Source organism: Cucurbita maxima, unplaced genomic scaffold (assembly GCF_002738345.1).
Source record: "Cucurbita maxima cultivar Rimu unplaced genomic scaffold, Cmax_1.0 Cma_Scf00073, whole genome shotgun sequence".
NCBI classification, from domain to species: Eukaryota; Viridiplantae; Streptophyta; class Magnoliopsida; order Cucurbitales; family Cucurbitaceae; genus Cucurbita; species Cucurbita maxima.
In genome coordinates, this window is record NW_019272089.1 from 458,387 (window position 1) to 479,314 (window position 20,928).

General features: G+C 33.8%; 1 protein-coding gene across 1 annotated transcript; it reads left to right on the plus strand.

The window, feature by feature from the left end:
• Window positions 1-18,086: 18,086 nt before the first annotated feature.
• Window positions 18,087-19,886, plus strand: LOC111472456 (polygalacturonase-like). The gene is made up of 5 exons (XM_023118097.1): window positions 18,087-18,095; window positions 18,204-18,293; window positions 18,437-18,726; window positions 18,995-19,082; window positions 19,794-19,886. Exons 1-5 carry the CDS (start codon window positions 18,087-18,089, stop codon window positions 19,884-19,886), a joined length of 570 nt encoding a protein of 189 aa, XP_022973865.1.
• The last annotated feature ends 1,042 nt before the right edge of the window (window positions 19,887-20,928 follow it).

Consider the following 20,928-nt stretch of genomic DNA (forward strand, 5'->3'; position numbering starts at 1 on the left):
GGCCCTTACATTAAGGCTATTCCAATAATCACAAGTTTGACTCAACTTTTCAACAAAGTTTGTGAAGATTCAAGCCAAATTAGAGTCGGCGAACGTAGGGTTATTAAAGAGGAAGTCAACGGTAATCCAACCATGCAACGAAGTTTGTTAAGATTCAAGCCATTAGAGTCGATGAACATAGGGGTATTAAAGAGGAAGTCAAGGGCAATCCAACCATGCAACGAAGTTTGTGAAGATTCAAGCCAAATTAGAGTCGGCAAACGTAGGGTTATTAAAGAGGAAGTCAAGGGCAATCCAACCATGCCTTCAATTTGAGATGAAACGCGTTAACACCCGAGAACCAATATGCTATTTTTCGGGTATTAAGCTTATTATTTTTGGTTGAATTGAAGTCTTTAAAGACCACCAAACTCTTTGAACTTACTCTTACATGTTTAGAAGATGATGACTCACATCTTTGTAGGACGATCTCGAGGATTGAAAACCCTTGGAATGTATTTACCTAGTCAAGTTCTTAAAATGATGGTAAGATGATGTTTTCAACTAACAAAGACTTAAGTTGGAATAAAATACCCTCCAGCCAAAAGTCTACGATAAGCTACCAAGCATCTTAGAAATCCAATAGACCTCTTTAGTTAAGGAATATGACTAAGATGAAGTTTAGATTATGTGTTTCCTGCTTTAGATGATCGATAGGAATATCTTCCCTACACTAGTTTTAAATAATATTATTATTATATTATTATATTGAAAAAAAAAATTGAAAATTTTCCTTAGTCTTAATCTCTATCTTGAATTTCTCTTTTAACCCAGTACAATAGTCTACATTAACTTCTATTTTTTTTTTTTACACTTTTCTTCTCTATCAAAACTCATTTATCTCTCCATATTTTTTTACCACTAACTTCTATAATTCTTCAATTCTCAATTTTTTAAAACTTCCATTATTACTTGTTCCAATTTTTCAATTTTATTTCTCTTCATCATGTTTGGTATTTGGGAGTTTTTTTTTATTTTTTATTTTTTATTTTTTATTTTTTATTATTATTATTTTTTATGATGAGGAAATAATTGTGAGTGCTCAACTTGTAAATCTACTCTTTGGAAGAGTGGTGTATTCTTACAAAATTTCAATACTTGTAACAGTTTGATCCTAAGCCATGGAAAAGATTGAGTTGCTCTTGAACTCGTAAAAAGAGTTGTGTAGCATTTGGGTTCTAATATGAGGAAAGAGTCTAAAAAGTTATTTATTCAAATTCGTGAAAGACACTTGAGAAATGGAGTAGGTCGAATATGACCGGATCACTATATAACTATGGTGTTATATTTTCTAACTCTTTCCTATTTAATTTTAAAAATTATTATAGTGAGTATTACATGTTCTAATTTTTCATAATTGTTTATTGTTTTGAATTGAATTATTTTTATATACTTGTATTAATTATTATCTTCTAGTTATTTCCAAAATTTTAATAATTAGAAAAATTAAGCATAGATAAATAATTTTATTGTTAAAACCCTATTCACCCTTATAGGATTTTCATATCAATCTAACACACTCTCTTTATTCCTGGGTGTCTCTCTACGTGTTGGGCAAGACGTTTATCAGCATATCGAGGCCTTCACGTCGGAGGTCGATAGTCTGTTTGTCTAGGTTAATACATATGCTTCCTTCCAACAATGATTGCTAGTTCTCGACGCCTTTTCTATTGAGGCTTTTTTAGGGCTTTGGTTGTTCTCAATGCTTCCTCATACGTCTTTGGGTCAATAGCGTCAGCACCATGCGGTGGACCTCCGAGTCTAAGCCCAAGACAAAGTTCTCGGTCATCTTTTCTTTAGTGTCCACTAATGACAACGCATACCATTTTAGCCTCATGAATTCCCTGTCATCCCGATCCACTAAGTGTCCACCCTGAGTCAGATGGGTGAACTCCAGTTATTTCTTAAGTCGAGCCGCCTTGGGATAATATTGCTTTAGGAAGGCTTCCTTAAACCGATCCCACGTCATGATTTCCCCTCCTGGGTTGATACTATCCTTATTGTCCATCCATTTTTGTAGCATATATGACGCACAAGATACTTTATGGTTGTACGTACATTCCATTGACGAGATCCACATTTGGACTTTAGTTGGATCTCTCGTAGAACCGGTGAATGTGTGTGGGTCGAACCAGTTGAAGTCCCCCATAACTAGTTCGCTCCTCTGATAGGTCATGAGTTCTTGGCTTGTTGAGTGACCATCATGACATGCATCATGACCTGAATTAATTCCCACATCAGATTAGTAGTGGAATCTATTCTAGCCGCTAGTGTTGCTGAAGGTGTTGCGACTTGAGGTTGTACAGCTAAAGGTGGTGCGTGTAGCTTGGGGCGGCACAACCAGAAGTGGCGCAGCTGCATTCGTCCTTGTTACTGATCCTTTTCAAGGTGGGCTCTCATCCGCCTCATCTTCCTCTTCCTCATCCTCTGAATAGCCGGGTTTTAGAAACCAAAATAATTTTATCGTAAGTCTATTGTTTACTAACAATACAATATTATTATAGTACACATACAATTCATACAGCATAACAAGCGTATAAAAGCGAAATTAAATCGAGCATCATGCTATAGTATATGATATAATTAAAGATTGCAAATTTCTCATGCTATATAGCATTTAATATTTAGATCCAATCATAATAAATATCAACACAACATTTTCCTTTCTTTATCTTATGCATGGCCTACCTGATGGTGACGGGATATCGAAAATTGGACCATGGAACATGCTAAGCCTACGTCGTAGATTAATATACAAGATATGTAATCTAGAGCTCTGATACCAACTGACCCTAAATTTTCTTCTTAACCTAAGGTTGCTACTGTATATATATCATGAACATTTAATACGAAATTAATTTATTTGAAACTTTATAATAAAACTTAACTTTAGTCTTGCATGTTTCATCTAAGGCTTATAAACCAACTCATACAAATTGAAATAAAAAGAAAAAACAATACAAAGTAAAATGCCCTATACTAACCTATAATAAATGAAAATGCAACTAACCTATACTAACCTATAGTCTACCAAATTTAAATTACGAAACTATCCTAAGCATGTGTCACAGTCTCGTAGTTGTGATGTCACCTTTGGCTGTACAGGGGAGCCTTGCCTTTACCTAAAAAATAGAGTAGCACATGGCTTGAGTATTTTAAGAAATACTCAGTAAGCGACCCCCTATCGGAAATAAATGCAAACACATACAGTTACATGCATAACATTTAACCCCTATCCTAAGCCCAACGATCAAAGCTTTGTTGAAGAAAGAACATTTGAAACAAAGAAATTAACACCTCTTTATACAAAATTAGGATCAACCAAGAGATAAGGCAAGAATTAGATTACCTCTTATGATCAAAGATCTAAAAGCAAGATTTTGAACCTTGTTCTAAATTGGGTCATTCCATAAATGAACTTATCAAGACTTAATTGAATGACTCGAGTGCAATCTACCACAAGAATTGCTTGAAACTTAGAAATGATATAGATGATTCTCGAATTTTGAAGGGGGAACATCTCAATTTGAGAGATAAATTTCATTTATCACAAATCTGATTTTTACATAATAATTTGTGGGTATTTATAGTCTCCCCGCAAACGAAGTTAGTGGCTATGATTTAATCCCGATCCCAATCTCTACAAAAGATGAAGTCAACTTGACATTACGAAATTTATGAAATTTAAAAATAATAAATAAAGTTTTCTAACAACTCATGAAATGATGCTTGCAACTTCATCCGCTACTTCAACTGTAAATATTCACTTATGAAGCTCCAAATGGTCTATCCTCAATTAAAACAATTTTGTAGATAAAGGTTGAACCGTGCCTATCAAATTTTGTAGATGAAGAATGAATTCTTATTTAATCTTCTTGGCCTTGGATCGTGTAATTGGTCTAGTTGGATATTTGGAACACTGTGATTCTTAAAAGCTATGGTGCTAAAATCTTTGATAAATCTCCTATAGATGCTAGCTAACTCATGAAAACTACGAACTTCAATTGTATTTTTTGGTGTTGACCAATCCCTAATTGCTTTAACTTTCTCTTCATTGCGTATACTCCATTTTTACCAACTATGAAGCGAAGAAGTTAACTTTTTCTATGCAAAAACTAGACTTATTAACATTAGCATAAAGTTTCTCTTTTCTAAGCGTAATTAAAGCTCACTTAACATGCTTCACATTCTCATGCAAAGTCTTCGAATAAATTAAAATATTATCAAAATACACAATAACATGGTTTCCCAAATATTCTCTCAAAACATGACTCATTAATCGTATAAATGTACTTGAGCATTAGTTAACCCAAAATGCATAACAAGTCATTCATACAATCCAAACTTAATTTTGAAAGTTGTTTTCCATTCATCTTCTACGTGCATTCTAATTTGATGATATCCAGATTTCAAAATAATCTTTATAAATAAACATGAACTATGCAATTCATCATGCATATCGTCTAGCCTAGGACTAAGATGTCGATACTTTATAGTGATTTTGTTGATGACTCTACAATCCACGCACATGCACCACGTTCCATCTTTCTTTGGCACCAATAAGACTGGTACAAAACATGAACTCAAACCAATAAGACAATTGCCTATAAATTTCTTTAGTCTCTATAAACTGGCTTATTAGAAATGATAGCCCCAGAATGAAGTCTATTTTATGTTCAATACCTCTATGGGAGGTAATCTTTAGGTACTTCTTGAAACACGTATTCAAATTCCTGTAAAAGAGATTGAAACACACTAGGCAAAGACAATTTGTTATCGTTAGCGATCAAATATCCTTCATTGTACATAAGTACAAATATGATATTTTGTGAAAACATTGCCCTTCTCACCTCTCGAAGCCAAACAACTCACTTTCTTTCTTGCATGTTTTACATTTCATCTCTTTTCATTCTTCTTTTCACTATTTTTTTTCTTTTCTTTTGTTTTTCTCTAATTCTTCCCTCAATTCACGCCTTTCTTTTGATTCTTTTTCAATTTCATCTCTTTTTTCATTATTCTTTTCACTATCTTTTTCTCTTTGATTATTCTCTAATTTTTTTATTTTTCTCTAATTTTTCACTCAATTCTTTCTATTCTTTTTCCTTAAACTCTTTCTTTTTTTTTTTCCTCCAAATTTAATTGGTCAACAAATACATTTGCAGTATCCAACGTACATGAGTAGTTTTTCTACTATCTTTTATAAAAGAATGCCTATTCAAATAACCACCATACATGATCTTCCTATCAAATGGCCAAGGTTGACTAAGCAATATGTCTTTATATTTTCCCAAAGTAAAATATATTGAAGCTTGGAAAACTACCTTCATTGTTCAACTATCATTGATCCATTGAAGCTTGTAAGGTTTAGGATGGTGTTGGGTTGGAATTTGCAACCTTTTGATCAACATGATACTTACTACATTGGTGCAACTTCCACTATCAATGACAAGACTACAAGAAGTCACCTTGATTAAACACCGCGTGTGAAACATGTTGTCTCTTTGATCATCAACATCATTCTCCGTAACTTGAGTTTTTAGAATTCTTCTTGTAATAAATGCCAAATGACTCCCATCTTCCACTTCCTCCTCATTCACCTGGACTTCTTCAACTAGCTCATTAATCTCACTTCCTTTTTTTCTGTCTTGGTTCATGATTGTACAAATAGTAGTTAAATATGTTTCGGACCTCACACACTCAACTCACTAAGTTTACACTCAAGAACAAAGGTAGGCAATTTGGAAATGTGACTAAATTATGATTAAGGTAGGCTTATATATGGATAAAGCAATTTTTATCGTAGCCAGTATTCAAGGAAATCAAAATAAGTTAATATGAAATAACATGAATAAAACAAAAATGATAAAAAAAAGAAGGGACACGAAGAAATTTTTGGGTAGAATTGCACACTGAGAATGAATTTGAAAAAGAAAGGTCCTTAAGATTTTGACAAAATTCCCTTCTTAATTGTAAAATATAAGAGAATGATCTAACTTTCCATTTTACGAAATTCGGGCAAATTGAAGTTATTTTCAAGTTTAAATTATGAAAGAACAATATCAAGCCCACCACTTTCAAATTTAAATAGTTTAGAAAAATGTGAATAGAAGTTTATTTGATCTTCAAATAAACATGCAAATTGTCTAATAAAAAACATTTATAACCATACTATTAATAACATATATGACAATGATTTTTTTTTTTTTTTAAGATCTAATTATAATCTTTAGGAAGAAAATGAGAATAAAGTGAGAAATGATGAAGTATGGTGGGAGTGGCAGCAACGAAATAAATAGACAGACAGATTTGAGAAAAGATAAACAATATCATAAATGAAACATAAAATCAATTCTAGGTCATAAAAATGGAACTTAGGGTCTGATATGAAATTGATAAGGCAACCCTAATTCTCAACAAAAATGGAACTTAGGATCTGATACCGATAGGGCAACCCAAAACCTCAGCCCAACCTTACAAGTTTTTGTTGAAGTTATGTACCCTTGAATCAAAAAAATCAACACCCCATAGAAAATTTGGATGAACCAGGAGATAAAGTATCACTTCAGATCATAGATCTTGAAGCAAGATAATTTGTGTGTATTTATACTCTCTACAAAAAAAAGAAACTTCAAACTCTTAAAATGCTCACTAAAGAAGTTAGTGACCATAATTCACTCCCATTTAAATTGCCTAATAGAAGAGTCACTTGGACAATAATTTTCCCACGGTTTTGCCCACTCCAAGAAATTATGAAATTAAAAATAATAAGTAAAGTTTTATAACAACTTATCAATCAAGTGCATTTTATAGCAACTTTATCCACTACTTCAATCGTGCAAATATTCACCCCCGAAGCTCCAAGTTGTCCTTCCTCAATCAAATCAGCGTGTAACACATGAAATAATGGTTGAACTGAGTCTATCCAATTTTGTAGATGAAGAATGAATGCTTGTTGAATCTTCTTGGCCTTGGATCGTGTAATAGGTCTAGTTGAAATATTTGGAACACCATGATCCTCATCATCTTACCCCTCTTCAAAAGGATTCGTCCTCGAATCAGGAAAATGATTACCTATATAAAAAGAACTCAAGTCAGAAATATTGAAAGTAGAATGTACTGAAAGTTTTTTTTTGGAAGATCAATTTTATAGGCATTGTTATTAATTCTTTCAAGGACTTGATAAGGGTTATCTTCTCTTGGATGTAACTTTTTCTTCCTTTGAGATGGGAATCACTTCTCGGGAAAATATATCTAAACTCAATCACCAAGTTGAAAAATGATTTCCTTCCGTCATTTATTAATTCTTGAATCAACTTTGAAATTTTGTTTCTCAATTCTCTCCTTCACCTCTTTGTGCAATGTTTTGATCAAATATGCGTTATTTGTGGCGGACAAAAATATTAGAAGGAATAGGAAACAAATCAAGAGGCGTAAGTGGATTAATTCATCGGTATCTAATTTTTTTTCAAGTGTATCCGCATAAATTTTAACAAGAGAATGAAACTTCTTTGGTACATCGTCTGTTGTGGATCCTCCTGTGCTCTCACCTGAGCTGTCTTGTTCTAGAGAATTCATCATGCATTTCGGTGTCACCGGTGATGACATGTGTGTTGAATTTTATGTCCTAAAACTCATAGTTGGTAAACAAAAACATATTCTATTGTCAATAAAGTTATTATTGTTGTTTATTCAGAAAAGATTTTTATTGAATAAAGTGAACTTTACGATAATTAATCTAAATCCAATAAACTAAGAACACTCTGGCTATAGTATGATTACTTGAACTATATGTAGAGACATAAGAGTTGATCAAGTTCAAGTATATAGTCAAAATGATCTATAGTATAAGGATAAGACTGAGTACCTTATTTTGGGGACACTATGGATGCAGCCCACTTTTGTATATGATATAAACAATGTGATCACTAAATTGTACATGTGGAGGCATGTGAGTGGAGGCGTCCTATGCAATGAGCATTGCATAAGATCGGACTATGAAGAAAATCACTCTCATTTTATAATGTCGTTTACTGTTGAGACTGATTTTCTTTTCATTCGATGACTTAGGTAACTCGATCTTAATCTTGAGCTAACCATGAACTCCTATTTATTCGAAATTATCCTTAGATTTGCATGGGTGAGAGTGGCTCAATTTTGCTGACTCAATAGGCCTCCCATTTCAGGGGTAAGACTGGGTAAATAGTTGGGGACGTGGGGTGCAAGATGGAATTCTCTCCTACCCACTTTTAAGGATAGAAGAGAGATAGTTCCCTTAAGTACTGATTCCAGGTCTTGAACAAGGGACCCCACCCTCTCATTGCCCTGAGAGGGATTTGGTTTACTGGTTGGACCACAAACCAATTGTTTATTAGAGGATCAGTGAGACATAAGGAACAAGAAATAACTTCAGGGGTAAAACGATAAATTGACCCAGCTCTAGTTATGAACAACCTGTGAAGGATCGACTTACTAATCATGGTTATATCAAATGGACATAAATATATCTATAGTGAGGGGAGTGCAACTACTAAGCTATAGTGGATGTCCTAATAGTTAACGTATGTTGGTTAACAAGGTTAATGAGTTTAACCGGTTAATCTTGGATCGTTGAAGCCCATGGTCTATAGGTCCATTAGGTCCCTTTGCTAGCTCATAACGGACTAAACCATAGAACAGTGTAACGAGTGAGTTCGAAGTGTTCGAATTCAAATTAGGGAGAATGTGGTACATATATACGATATATTTAACCGCATTTTTGTTTTATTACGAATTAAACAAAAAGAGAGAATTTGAGATATTTAAATAAGATTTAAATATCTTAATCAAATATGTATTGGAATTAATTGGGATTGACATTTGAATTAATATTAAATATTAATTAAATAGTTTAATTAATCATTTAATATTACTTTAATTTGAAATTAATAATTCAAATTGATCGTTGAATTAAAGTGAAGAAAGCCAAAATGTTGACTTCATTTAATGAAAAAATACATGTTAGTGGAATTTTGAGGTGTCAAAATTTGGTTTAACCAAACTTCATGTTTGTCAAATAAACCCCACAAATTTAAGTGAAATTTTGAGTGTCAAAATTGGGTGATCTCAAATTTGCATAAACATGCAAACATGACTCTATAAATAGAGTGATCATGGTTCATGGAAGGTTGGCTTTTGTAAAAAAAGTTGAGAAAAACCTCTCACAAACTCTCTCTTCATATATACTAAATCCCTCTCAAGTTTAGTCACTCACTGGATTCTACTAAGTCTACTAACAATTATTCTAAAGTTACTCCATGAGTTAGTAACATATTTATATGCTCAAAAAATTTAAAAAAAATCGAGAAATTTTGTAACTGTCAGGCTTGGGTGTTATAAATTCACCCCTCCTCAGGAACTTTCATCCAAAAAAATTTCTTATTCCTGGAAAAGCCTGAGGTAGGATATCCTCATGTCTTCTTCTTGTTTCTAGGTTCTCTCATGTTCTGATGGTTTCCTCATAGGACGTTGACCAAAAGAATCAATTTTTTGGACAACCACTTCACATCACGAGCATGTATCTTAACAAACTTCTCTTCATATGAAAAATCCTCTTTAAGAGGGAGTGTCTCATGTTACATGATGTTCATAAGATATGGAGTGTACTTTCGCATCATCGAGACATGAAACATGTTATGGACGGCTGCAAGGGGGTTGCAGCAGTAGTCTATGTGCCACAGGCTCTATCCTCTCAAGGTTCTTGAAAGGGCCTATGAACTTCGAGCTCAACTTGCCCTTCTTTCCAAACCTCAATACCCCTCTTAGAGATGCAACCTTTAGGAAGATATGTTCATCCACAAAAAAATCTGAGGTCTTTCCTACGAGAGTCTGCATAGCTCTTCTACCTCTATCTACTCTTTTGTACTACTACGTTTATAACTTGAACTAACTTTGGTCCCAAAAGCTATTACTTGCTTATCTCTTCCTGAAATATTGGAGTTTGACACCTACGTCAATACATAGCATCAAAGGGTGCCATTTAGATGTTCAGTTGATAACTGTTATTATGTAGGCAATTTTCATAAGGGGTAGGTGTTCATCCTAGAAACCGGTGGAATCTACAACACAAGCCCACACATATCTTCAAGAATTTATTTCAACCTCTCTCGGTCTGCCCATTCATCTATGGATGGAAAGTTGTACTGAACCTGAATTACGTACCCGACACCTTTAAGAATATTTCAACCTCTCGATTTTCCCATTCTTCTATAGATGGAAAGTTATACTGAACCTGAATTACGTACCCGACACCTATTGTCGGCTCAATATATGGCCTTGCCTAAAATAAAAAGTCATATCTTGGTCAACCTATCCATGACAACCCATATGACATTGAAGCCCTGCTTGGTCTTTAGTAACCCCTATATGAAATCCATGCCAACATCCTCCCACTTCCACTAAGGAACGGTTAGTGACTGCAAAAGCCTTGAAGATTGTTATGTTGGGATCTTTATCGGCTAACAAATTAAATATCAATTCACGTACTCTGCCACATTCTTGGCCACTAGTAACTTGTCTTTAAGTTCTAATACATCTTATTAATTTCAGACGGGAACCTATAAGATGTCATAACTGTTGATACCAAAAATGCTTTTGGTCTCTCTGTCTCTTGTTGTCCTTAGACCTTATTAAGGGCTTATTTGTCTTTTGAGAATATGATACACTTTTGAAGAGTCAGCTGGACTGATAACTGCACAAACTATGTAGTGATGACTTTGACCATGATTTCAATCCCGACCCTCTATATCTCCTCCTTTTGTTCTCTATGTCTTATGATTAGTGTAGATAAGTTAGATCATTTTTCTACTCCATGCATCTTCCACTGTGTTGGCCTCTCATGGGTGGGTGAGGATTTCATTGTCATAGCCTTCTCACCTCCCATAATCTCCTTTGGTCAGGATAATTGCTTTTGTACTTTTATATTGTCTGAATGCATATGCTATCACTTGGCCCTTTTGTATTAGCATGTAACCTAGTCCTTTTTCTAATGCATCATTGTACATCATGAGATTGCCTGTGTCGTTTGCCACTATGAGTATTGGCACTGTCACGTATTTCCTTAAGCTCTTAAAGTTTTGCACACACACAAGCATCCATATGAAGGGCTTACCCTTCTTAGTCAACTTGGTTAACGCTGCTGATATCTTAGAGAAGCCATGAACAAACCTCATGTAATAGCTTGTTGACCCCAAAAATAACTCCTTATTTCAATGATTGATGTTGACATGGTCCACTTTATAACTGCCTCAATTTATATTGAATCTACTGTGGTCTCGTTACTCAATACCATGTGACATATGAAGGTTACTTCCTATAACCAAAACTCGTACTTAGAGAACTTGGTGCACAAATGGTGTGCGCTTCACACTTTCCAGACTCTTCTTCAGTGCTTCTCATGATCTGCCACAGTTTTGAGTACACAAGTATGTTATTGGTGAAATGATGACAAGGTATCGGGAAACTTCTTAAACACTTTATTCATCAACTCCTTAATCTCTTCATGGCATTAATCAAGCTGAATAAAATGACGATAATTTTGTATTACAATAGTTCCTAAGTAGTCTTTAGTATGTCATTCTCTCTAATCTTAATCAGAACAGAATAGGGCCTTGATATAACTCTTGTGATCCTATTGTCTCACCATAAGTAGCCAACCAAACATTACTGGTGTGAAATCCAAGCTTGTTCGACCACACATGCTACCCGCGCGTGCATGCTCAATCGTCTGCAACACAATTGACTTGTCTCTACTCTAAGCCAAATCATTCGACTCGTTCTTGCCTCTATTCGGGGTAAAGGTCTCTCAATGCAACACAGCATCTCATTTTGTCATCTTGGTTTCAAATCGACATGGTCTATATGCCTTGACACCATCCCAACTCATAGGGTGTCATCACCATTGCAGCTCACTCAGTTATGCCCTCGAGAATGGGTCCACATGTCGTTCATGACATCGAGACCCTTTAACAAGTCTATCTTTGACACTCTTGTCTACTCGTTGCCATTATCTTGCTTATGTATTATTCTTGGTTCAATGCTCACTCAGTGTGGTGTGTTAGATGAGGCATTGTCCTCTTCAGTCGTATCATAACACTCGTCTAGGCCCTCACATGGCCAAATGGGCATCACTTAAGAGTCGTCGCTTCTCTTATCGCAATGTAAAGTTGTGACACTAGCAAGAGGACCTTATGAACCTACAAACTGTAAGCTTTAATGATACAAAATCAATTAATTGGACTATTTAATTAATTAGTTTTCATTCATTAACCTTAAATCATTCTACTATAAATGTAGAGTCCCACTCTTATGCACTTGGACAAGTTGTACCCATTGATATAATCATTATAAGCAATTCAATCCTCCACGAATTGTTTCAAATTACCATTAGATCAAAAGTCTATTTTACCCTTGTAATTACATCTTCTACCCCTAAGTACCACTAATTCCCTAATGAACAATTTATTTATGTTCTACTAATTCCTAACTCTGTATTTGGTCAAGTCCCAAAAATGGTTGGTATATTGAATCAGTTACAAAAATCATTTTCAATCATGCAAATCAAAGGAAAGCCCACACATTTAGGTATGTATAACTTAATTAGGATTATGATCGAGTCATTAACTTTCTCAATTAACAGATTTTTAAAGAAATATTAAATATTTTGTGGTCCAATATTTCACAAACTCATTCTATAAGATACCCCCACTAACATGTCTTCACATGAACGATTTAGATCAAATTATTTGTAACAATTACAAGGTGGGTTGTATCAGTAATGTTACTAAGATAAGACACCCAATCTTTTCCATATACTATAGACCCTTTAAGTTATTACATAAACATGATCTTCCTTTATGTCAATCTCATATTTTTCAAGGTTACATTAATAATCTTGTATAAGGCTCGAGCTCAACAGTATGTAGAGCCTAAATTTCTAAAACGTAGCCTTCTCTTAATTTTTTTAATTTCTAGAATTTTATCAAGAACTTTAGAGGCTGAATTTTGAAACGGTGTAGAATGAAAAATTGCTCGGAACACCTCTAAGGACTTAGGAAAAATGAAATAAAAAATTAATAAATTTTTTTGGGTCAGAGTCAACTAAAGAAGAGCGGAGAAAAGAATAAGAAAAACATAAAAGGAAAAAAGAAGTAACAGAAAAAGAGAGAAAATGAGAGTTTAGGATTTTTAGAGAGTGAAATATGCTCCAGAAACTGTTTGGAATTATATTTCATGCGAGTTCCATGAGAAATGTTCAACGGCTTTTAAGTAAAAAAAAATAATAATAATAATGAAAAGTAGAGTTGGTGCTAACGATTCGAGTTTTATGTAAAAAGATATGAAAATGTGAAAGAAAATAGGCTCAATCAAAATATTCATTAGTTTTTGAAAAAGTTAGGTTCACACGCCAATACTTGAAGGATACATGTCCGTAGGCAGTCTGCACATTTGGATGAGGAATGAACATGTGTCATATGGTGAGAGCGTATCAGCCAACCAATGGGGTGAGAACATGTGTCATATGGTAGTCTAACTCGCATTTGACTCTAGTCCGCATCCAACTTAGCAACCCGCATGCGACCTAGTCTAAAACCTGCAACTCGAGCCGATAGTTATGCCAAACTGGTTTAGTCGCATCACTTCTGGAGCACCATGTGTCGAGCGATAGGCACAAGTATGTTATCTAGACGCATGTGGCTAGTCATGTATATAGGCATGTGTATTCTACACCATTGCTTGCCTGAAGGTGCGTGAGTTCCTCCTTTTTGGCTCATTTTACTATTTTTTCGCTTTGATTTCAATACTAACCCTAATTTTACTTGTATTAGGACCTATCAAAGAAATTTATGAAATTTGGGAGCTCCAACATGCAAAAAAAAATCTAGCTTAGTAAGGCACTTGACAATCATGCAAGTAACCACATGAATTTTAAAATATAATACTGGTAGGAATTGTTTGGTAACACATGCATGTTAGAAAAACAAAACCTAGGTGGATAGATTTAGGACGATTGGATAAGCATGAGATTAGTCACCCTTGTTACTGACATAACTTAATCAATCTTTGCATGATGTAATAGACTCTTTTTCTATTGCTGATACATAATAGCGATGAAGTAGAAGATGAGAATTTGTATCTATGCCCTTTTGGTTCTCAATGGATATTATCCCCCCATAGAACATGTGTGGGCCATATGCATGATTTACCATACAATAACAAAAGGTGATTGAATGTGTGATTCTCCAGGGTAGAGTTTAAGCAGTAGAAACATAATAAGATTAGGTTGTGAGCGTCAGTTTTCGTACACAATAACCTAGGATAGAATGCTTCTAATAGTATGAGCCCATTAGAATCGTTAGAGTCGATAAAGAGTGTAGCCCTAATGCTCCCGACCGAACCAGACTCAAAGAGATGGAACCGAGTTGCCCAAGTACCTCCCATGGATGATAAGCAGGCTAGCACTCACCATGCTGACCTCATCTATTAGAGAGAGTTCTGAGAGGTATCACCTTAACATTGGACACGGGTTACCGCTACGTATTCTCCCAAGTTTATGAATAACAAGAGATCTCCACCTAGAGCCTAGAGTAAAACCCGTGATCACAAGCTAGGTAGAGGATGCGAAGTCTACAAATAGATTATTTATTGGTTATATTTATTTACTCACCCCTTTCCTCTTTTATTCTGTAGGTGTTCGCAAGCTACCACTCTATATTTTTTTTTTTTTGAGTCTTTGTATTACATTTTATAATTGTATCTCAAATCCATTTTCCATTTGCAAAAAATTTAAGCAGCATTGTCTTTTAGTTGTATTTAATTTTATATTTTTATTGTGGTATTGTTGGACTAAATTTGATTTTAATTTTACTTCATTTTATTATTATTTATTTTTTCTTTTATCTTTTTAGTCTTGATTCGGGTTTCCCTAACTCAAAATTTAAGTTGTGACCCCTTGAGTTTTTTCTACCGTGGATAATATTAAATTATAACTTAAATAATTGTTAAATAATTAATTACAAGATTTTAGGACAGAGGGGTCCTAGAGGATGAGATTATGAATCCTCCCAAAGAGAGGTAGATATCTATGACAAAGACTTCAAAACGAAAAAGCTACAAACAAGGGACCTCGTTTGCTTCATATGCAAGGTGACCTATCAAAAATTTGAATACCCACAAAGGGTGGCTCTCCATGCCTTCCAAGCCAAAGCATCGAAAACCCTTGCATTGGGGACCTTGAAGTACTATCTGCTTTCAAAAGAGAGTGGAGGAGACAAAAGAACCAATAGAATGAGGTCTTATGTACATTGAGGTCTTGGTTAACCATAGATCGGCCAAGAGTAGAATGATCAATTCTAGAGTCATCCATAACTTCATGATAGAGACAGAAGAGAAATGCTTAAACACTCTCTAGCATCAAGACATTGGAATGATGAAACTGGCAATCTTGTAGCCTTAACTATCTCAAAAGTTGCAAAGGGAACTCCAATCAAGTTGGAGACTTGGATTGAGCAAACCGATTTTATGAGTATTAAGATGAATGATTTCAATGTCGTGTTAGGGATAGATTTTTTTTTCTTAAACGTAAGGTCATTTCCATGCCTCTAATAAAGTCAAACCACACCATCATTCATATTGATAGCCAATAACCAAAAGGGTAAAGATGATATCGATACTATAATTGGGTACTATAATTGAGACACGGTCTTACCCATGATGAATTCACACTAATCATCATTCCCATTATGGAAGAGGAGGGCTCCACTGAGCAAATTCAAATAGAAACTTCTCATTAGAGGAAAATCACAACATAAGGCTTCCCCAACTAGTGTCTATTCGAAGAAAAAAAATCATCGAAACGAATGAATAGAATAATAATCGGAAACACAAGCCGCAAAAAGTTTAGAAGTGAGATCCGATCAACTTCAATTCTAAAACAATAAGAATCAGCCGCTGATGCAAAAATACTATAAACTAGTCAAAGTCATGTAAAAGGTTTGGAAGGCATCATATAGGAACCGATTGCTCCCATGGATGAGGACTAGTTATGTTATCCACATCATAAACTTGAAACGTTACTATCCCAATAAAAAAGACACCAATAACAATGCGGCAACATGACCTCCTACCATGATGAAGAATCTCATTATGAAGGAAGTAGAAGAGAGTTTGGTTGAAAGATACGACACATCAACAGATTAAGAAAAAACTTATAAAAGTTCTTAGTAGATCGGAAGAGATATCATAGTGCCGAGATCGATTGGAAACACTTCGAGAGAGCTAAAGTCAGCCTCATCCTACATTGCTTAGTTCGTTAAGAGTTAGTTGATAAAGACGTCAACCAATTGAGTGGAGGAGAATATCACAATCAAGCTTGTCAAAGGTTTGTTACTTGTAGTCGCATTCTAGATGTCACTGTCATGTTTATCCAAGGCGTATTGTCTATAGTCTCATGCTTGTTTGAGACCCCTTTTACTTGTTTTCTTGTAGTTAGGTCTTTATCATTTCTATTATGTCAATTCGAAAGTGTATGACCGTTCACCAAAATCATGTTTGTACCTACCAGGACCAAAATGCCTCAAAATATATTATAGAAGGATGTGACAAGTTTTCAATTTTTCCTACCCGAGTTATATGTATGTCCTAATAGTTGCTTAAGGCACCCAACCTTTCTATTCATAAGATATCTCTCTCTCATCCCTCACTTATTTTACCTTTTCATGGATCTCTCTCCCTTCATCCCTCGTATATTTGTTGGCTCTACACCAATTAGATTTTAGTTCATTAATTTTTAACGGATCAAGTTTAGTTTACAAACTTTCAACTACTTCTGAGTGTGGTCAATGATTTTTACAAAAATATAAGTTATAAAACGAGATCATAGTGATAATTGGATTCAATTTAATCAATCGAGATGTCTGTTATAGTGATACAAATCTATCATTGGTAGACTTTAAGACTTCAAAAAATGTAACATTTATAAATTATTTCTTTGTGTGATGCATTTGTAAATTTATTGGATAGTTACAAATACGACAAACAATTCTGCCTCTCATTATTTGTGACATCTTTGCAAATAAAAAGCCACCAACTTTCTATTACATCACTAACCACGACATGATAAAAAAGATTGAAAGTATTAGGAAATTGTTATTTTTATTATAATAGAGAATCAATATAGAAGCCTTATCTAAAAATATAAACATCTAAAAGTATTAGAAAATTGTTATTATTATAGTAGGACGTTGAGAAGCCAATGAAATAGATATTGTTACATTGCATAGTTGTGTAAGTGACCCAAACAATTAATTAAACATCCATTTTTTTGAAAATAATCGGTTGGAAAAATTAGGTTTTTTTTTAGTTAAAATCTTCCCATCCTTTTTAAGTTAAAACAAAAATAAAATCATAGAAACTTTTTTTTAAAAATGAGAGACCGGTCAATCATTAAAATGCTAATTAGTGTCTTGTCTTAAAAGATAGACTTAAATTTAAAAATTAAATTTACCTTCCTGACCTACATAATTAAAAATTGTTAAACCATATAAAAACAATAAGGGTTAAATAGAACAAGAATAATTAAAAATTGTTAAACCATATAAAAACTATAATGGTTAAATAGAACCAGAATAAAATAGTACTAGAGGCCGGTAAGTTAAAATTAGAGTTGGAAGGATAAGCATTGACTTATAAATTCACTCCACACCTCTCCTATTTTCCTATCACTTGCTTACTTTCTCTCTCTCTCATGCTTATCATGAACACTTGTATCATTAAGTTTTCTTTCTCTCTTCTTGTAATCTTACATGTTTTTCTTTCCTTTCTACTTTTGTTTTTTAACCATGCCTCAACTACTGAATTAACATTCAATATTGTTACTCTTGGAGCTAAGCCTGATGAAAAGACCGATGCCTCGCATGTGCTTCAAATGGCATGAGCTAAGGCTTGTGACTCATCTGAACCAACCACTATTTACGTTCTCGAGGGTATATACTTTGTTCGAAGTGTGAGATTTAATGGGTCTTGTAAGAACAATGCTTTACTGTTCTCATTGATGGAACTCTCGTGGCTTCCTCTGACATTCAAGTTTTAGCTAATTCTAGTTCTTGGATTTTGTTTAATCACATAAATAGGCTTTTCATTACTGCGGTATTATTGATGGGCAAGGAACTCCCTTGTTGAATTGTAAACACTCAGGGAAGAGTTGCCCCATTGGAGCCTGGGTATGCAGAATTTGAGTTGGCTCCATATAAAAAAAATTTGAAAATTTTTCGTTAACTGAAAGTTGAATGAAAATGACCCGATTAATTACAATATTATTTTAAATTTGTACTAATTCTCACTTTTGATTGTTTTGAATTGATAGAGTCTTCAAATAAATGATGGAAAGAACGTGAACATCAATGGATTATCTTCAATTAACAGCCAATTGTTTAGCATTGCAATGAATCGGTGCCAAAACGTGCATATGACAAGGGTGAATGTCTTGGCTGCAGGTGATAGTCCAAACACTGATGGCATCCATGTGCAACAATCATCAGATGTGACCATCCTCAACTTGAACATTGGAAACGGTGACGACTGCATCTCCATCGGTCCAGGGACATCCAACATGTGGATGGAAAGTATTACATGTGGACCTGGACATGGAATCAGGTAACTAGAGATAGATTAGGATTAACATGTTTAGAAATGGTTTTTAAAGGGTTTAAATCAATTTGTCACATTAATTTTTAAAAGATAATCTAAACCTTAAATAAATTTGAATGATTAAAATATATTCTAAAGTGGTTTGAAAGGGGAGAAAAATGATTTAAATTATTTTAAAATTACTTTGGATAAAAACATTTATATAATATATTATGTTGCGAGTGAGGAAATAAAGGTCAGGAAACATTTGGTATTTTGTTGAATGTGTTTGTAGCATTGAGAGCTTAGGAATAAAGGCTGAGGAGGATGGAGTGCATAACGTTACCGTGAAATCAACTACATTCACAGGGATTCAGAATGGAGTAAGAATTAAGTCTTGGGGAAGACCAAGCAATGGATTCGCTACATTCATATTCAACACATTATTATGGATAATGTGAAAAACTCAATCATAATTGATCAAAATTATTGTCCCATCTCAAAGATTGTCCTGGTCAAGTATATTTCCTCCTTAATCACATACATGTTAATTTTTTTCTAATTATAATTAAGCTTCAATGTGATGAATAGAACTTAAATTTTAAATTTTATAAATAATTGATTTATTTTATCTTAAATCGTTTGAAATTTGTTTGGGTTTAAGATGGACACTAAATTATTAGTATTATTTTTTGGTACATTAAATTACTTTTATACGTAATAAATTAGGGACCCTATTACTCTCCGATGTCTTAAAATGGTATGAAGCTTTTATGATTTTATTTTTTAATTTATCCAAAATATTTAAATCATTGGAGATAATTGCTCTAATTATATATACTATCTAGAAAATCTAAGATTATGTTCGGATTTATATCTTATTTGTTGTATATATTTATATTTTATTATTGAATTCCTAATTTATATTTGGTTTTATAATATAGTTTTATTATATAACTTAGGGTTTCATAGAATTAAAAATTTTAGGTGGAGAATAACTCAGTAAACAAGTTTAAATGGTAAATTTTTTTTATAGATGTTCTTGTTTATTCGTTTTCATAGCATATTTTGATTGTTCTTCTTTATTTTAATAGGATTCTGGAGTTAAAGTTAGTGAAGTAACATTCGAAGACATTAAGGGAACTTCAGCCACTAAAATAGCAATCAATTTGATTGTAGTCCAATAAATCATTGCATTGGATTTAGCTTTATAGACATAAAGCTAACTTACGAGAATCACATCGCTAAAGCTTCATGTAAAAATGCTGAAGGAACTACCTCTAGTGTGGTTGAACCTTATAGTTGTTTAGCATCGGCAAACTTTTATCCATATACTATAGACCCTTTAGATTATTCTTAAACATGATACTCTTGTATGTCAATCACATATGGGATAATATTAAATTTTAAATAAAATAATCAAAGTTATTATTAAAATTAAACAATTAATTACTTTAGGGCATAAATCTTAACACTCTCAATCACTTAGATATTGTGACATTTTCTCCACTATTTATGTTACCCTAGTTTATCTGAGTAGCCTAGATCATAGATGGTAGCATCATGGTATCTACTTATTCCAACACTTGATCTTAGCATGCCTTTCCTTATAAGGAATTTAGTAGGGTCGGTCTCAGTCAAAGCTCTACCTGCTATACCATCTGGTATAGTAACACTTCAGGTTTAAGGGTCCATAATCTATCATCATGCAATAGACTCTAAGTTATTAGGTATGGTAACCAATTGTATCCTAATTAGTTCATAAGATAGTAACTGACTAATTCACATAAGAAGTGAGATCATGCCTACTAACCTTACAACTTACATACCTTGTCAAGGCGAGGGGAGCTTAAGTCAAGCTACAGGCTATCACGGTCATGCTTGTCCAAGGCGTGTTGCCTACGGTCGCGTGTCAGATGTCCCAATCATGCTTGTTCATGACGTGTTGTCCAAAGCCGCATGACCATTCCAAACCCATTTACTTACTTTCAAGTTAGATAGACATTTACTATTATTGTTGTGTTAGTACGGGGGTGTATGACCTGTCAACAAAATCATGTCTACACTCGTCAGGGCTAAAATGCCTCAAAATGTACTATAAGGTATGTGACTAATCAACAATTCTTCCTATTCAGGTTATATGCTATCAAAGTTGTGGTTGTTGCTTATTTTCTTTTAGCCTATACTATTGCTTTCTTACAAAAAAAAAAAAAAAAAAAAAAAAAAAAA

Bases quoted from the DNA above. Each gene is read 5' to 3' on its own strand.
- LOC111472456 (XM_023118097.1), top strand. The intron at 18,294-18,436 runs GTATGCAGAATT...TTGAATTGATAG, and splicing joins GTTGCCCCATTGGAGCCTGG to AGTCTTCAAATAAATGATGG. The intron at 19,083-19,793 runs GTAAGAATTAAG...TTATTTTAATAG, and splicing joins TCACAGGGATTCAGAATGGA to GATTCTGGAGTTAAAGTTAG.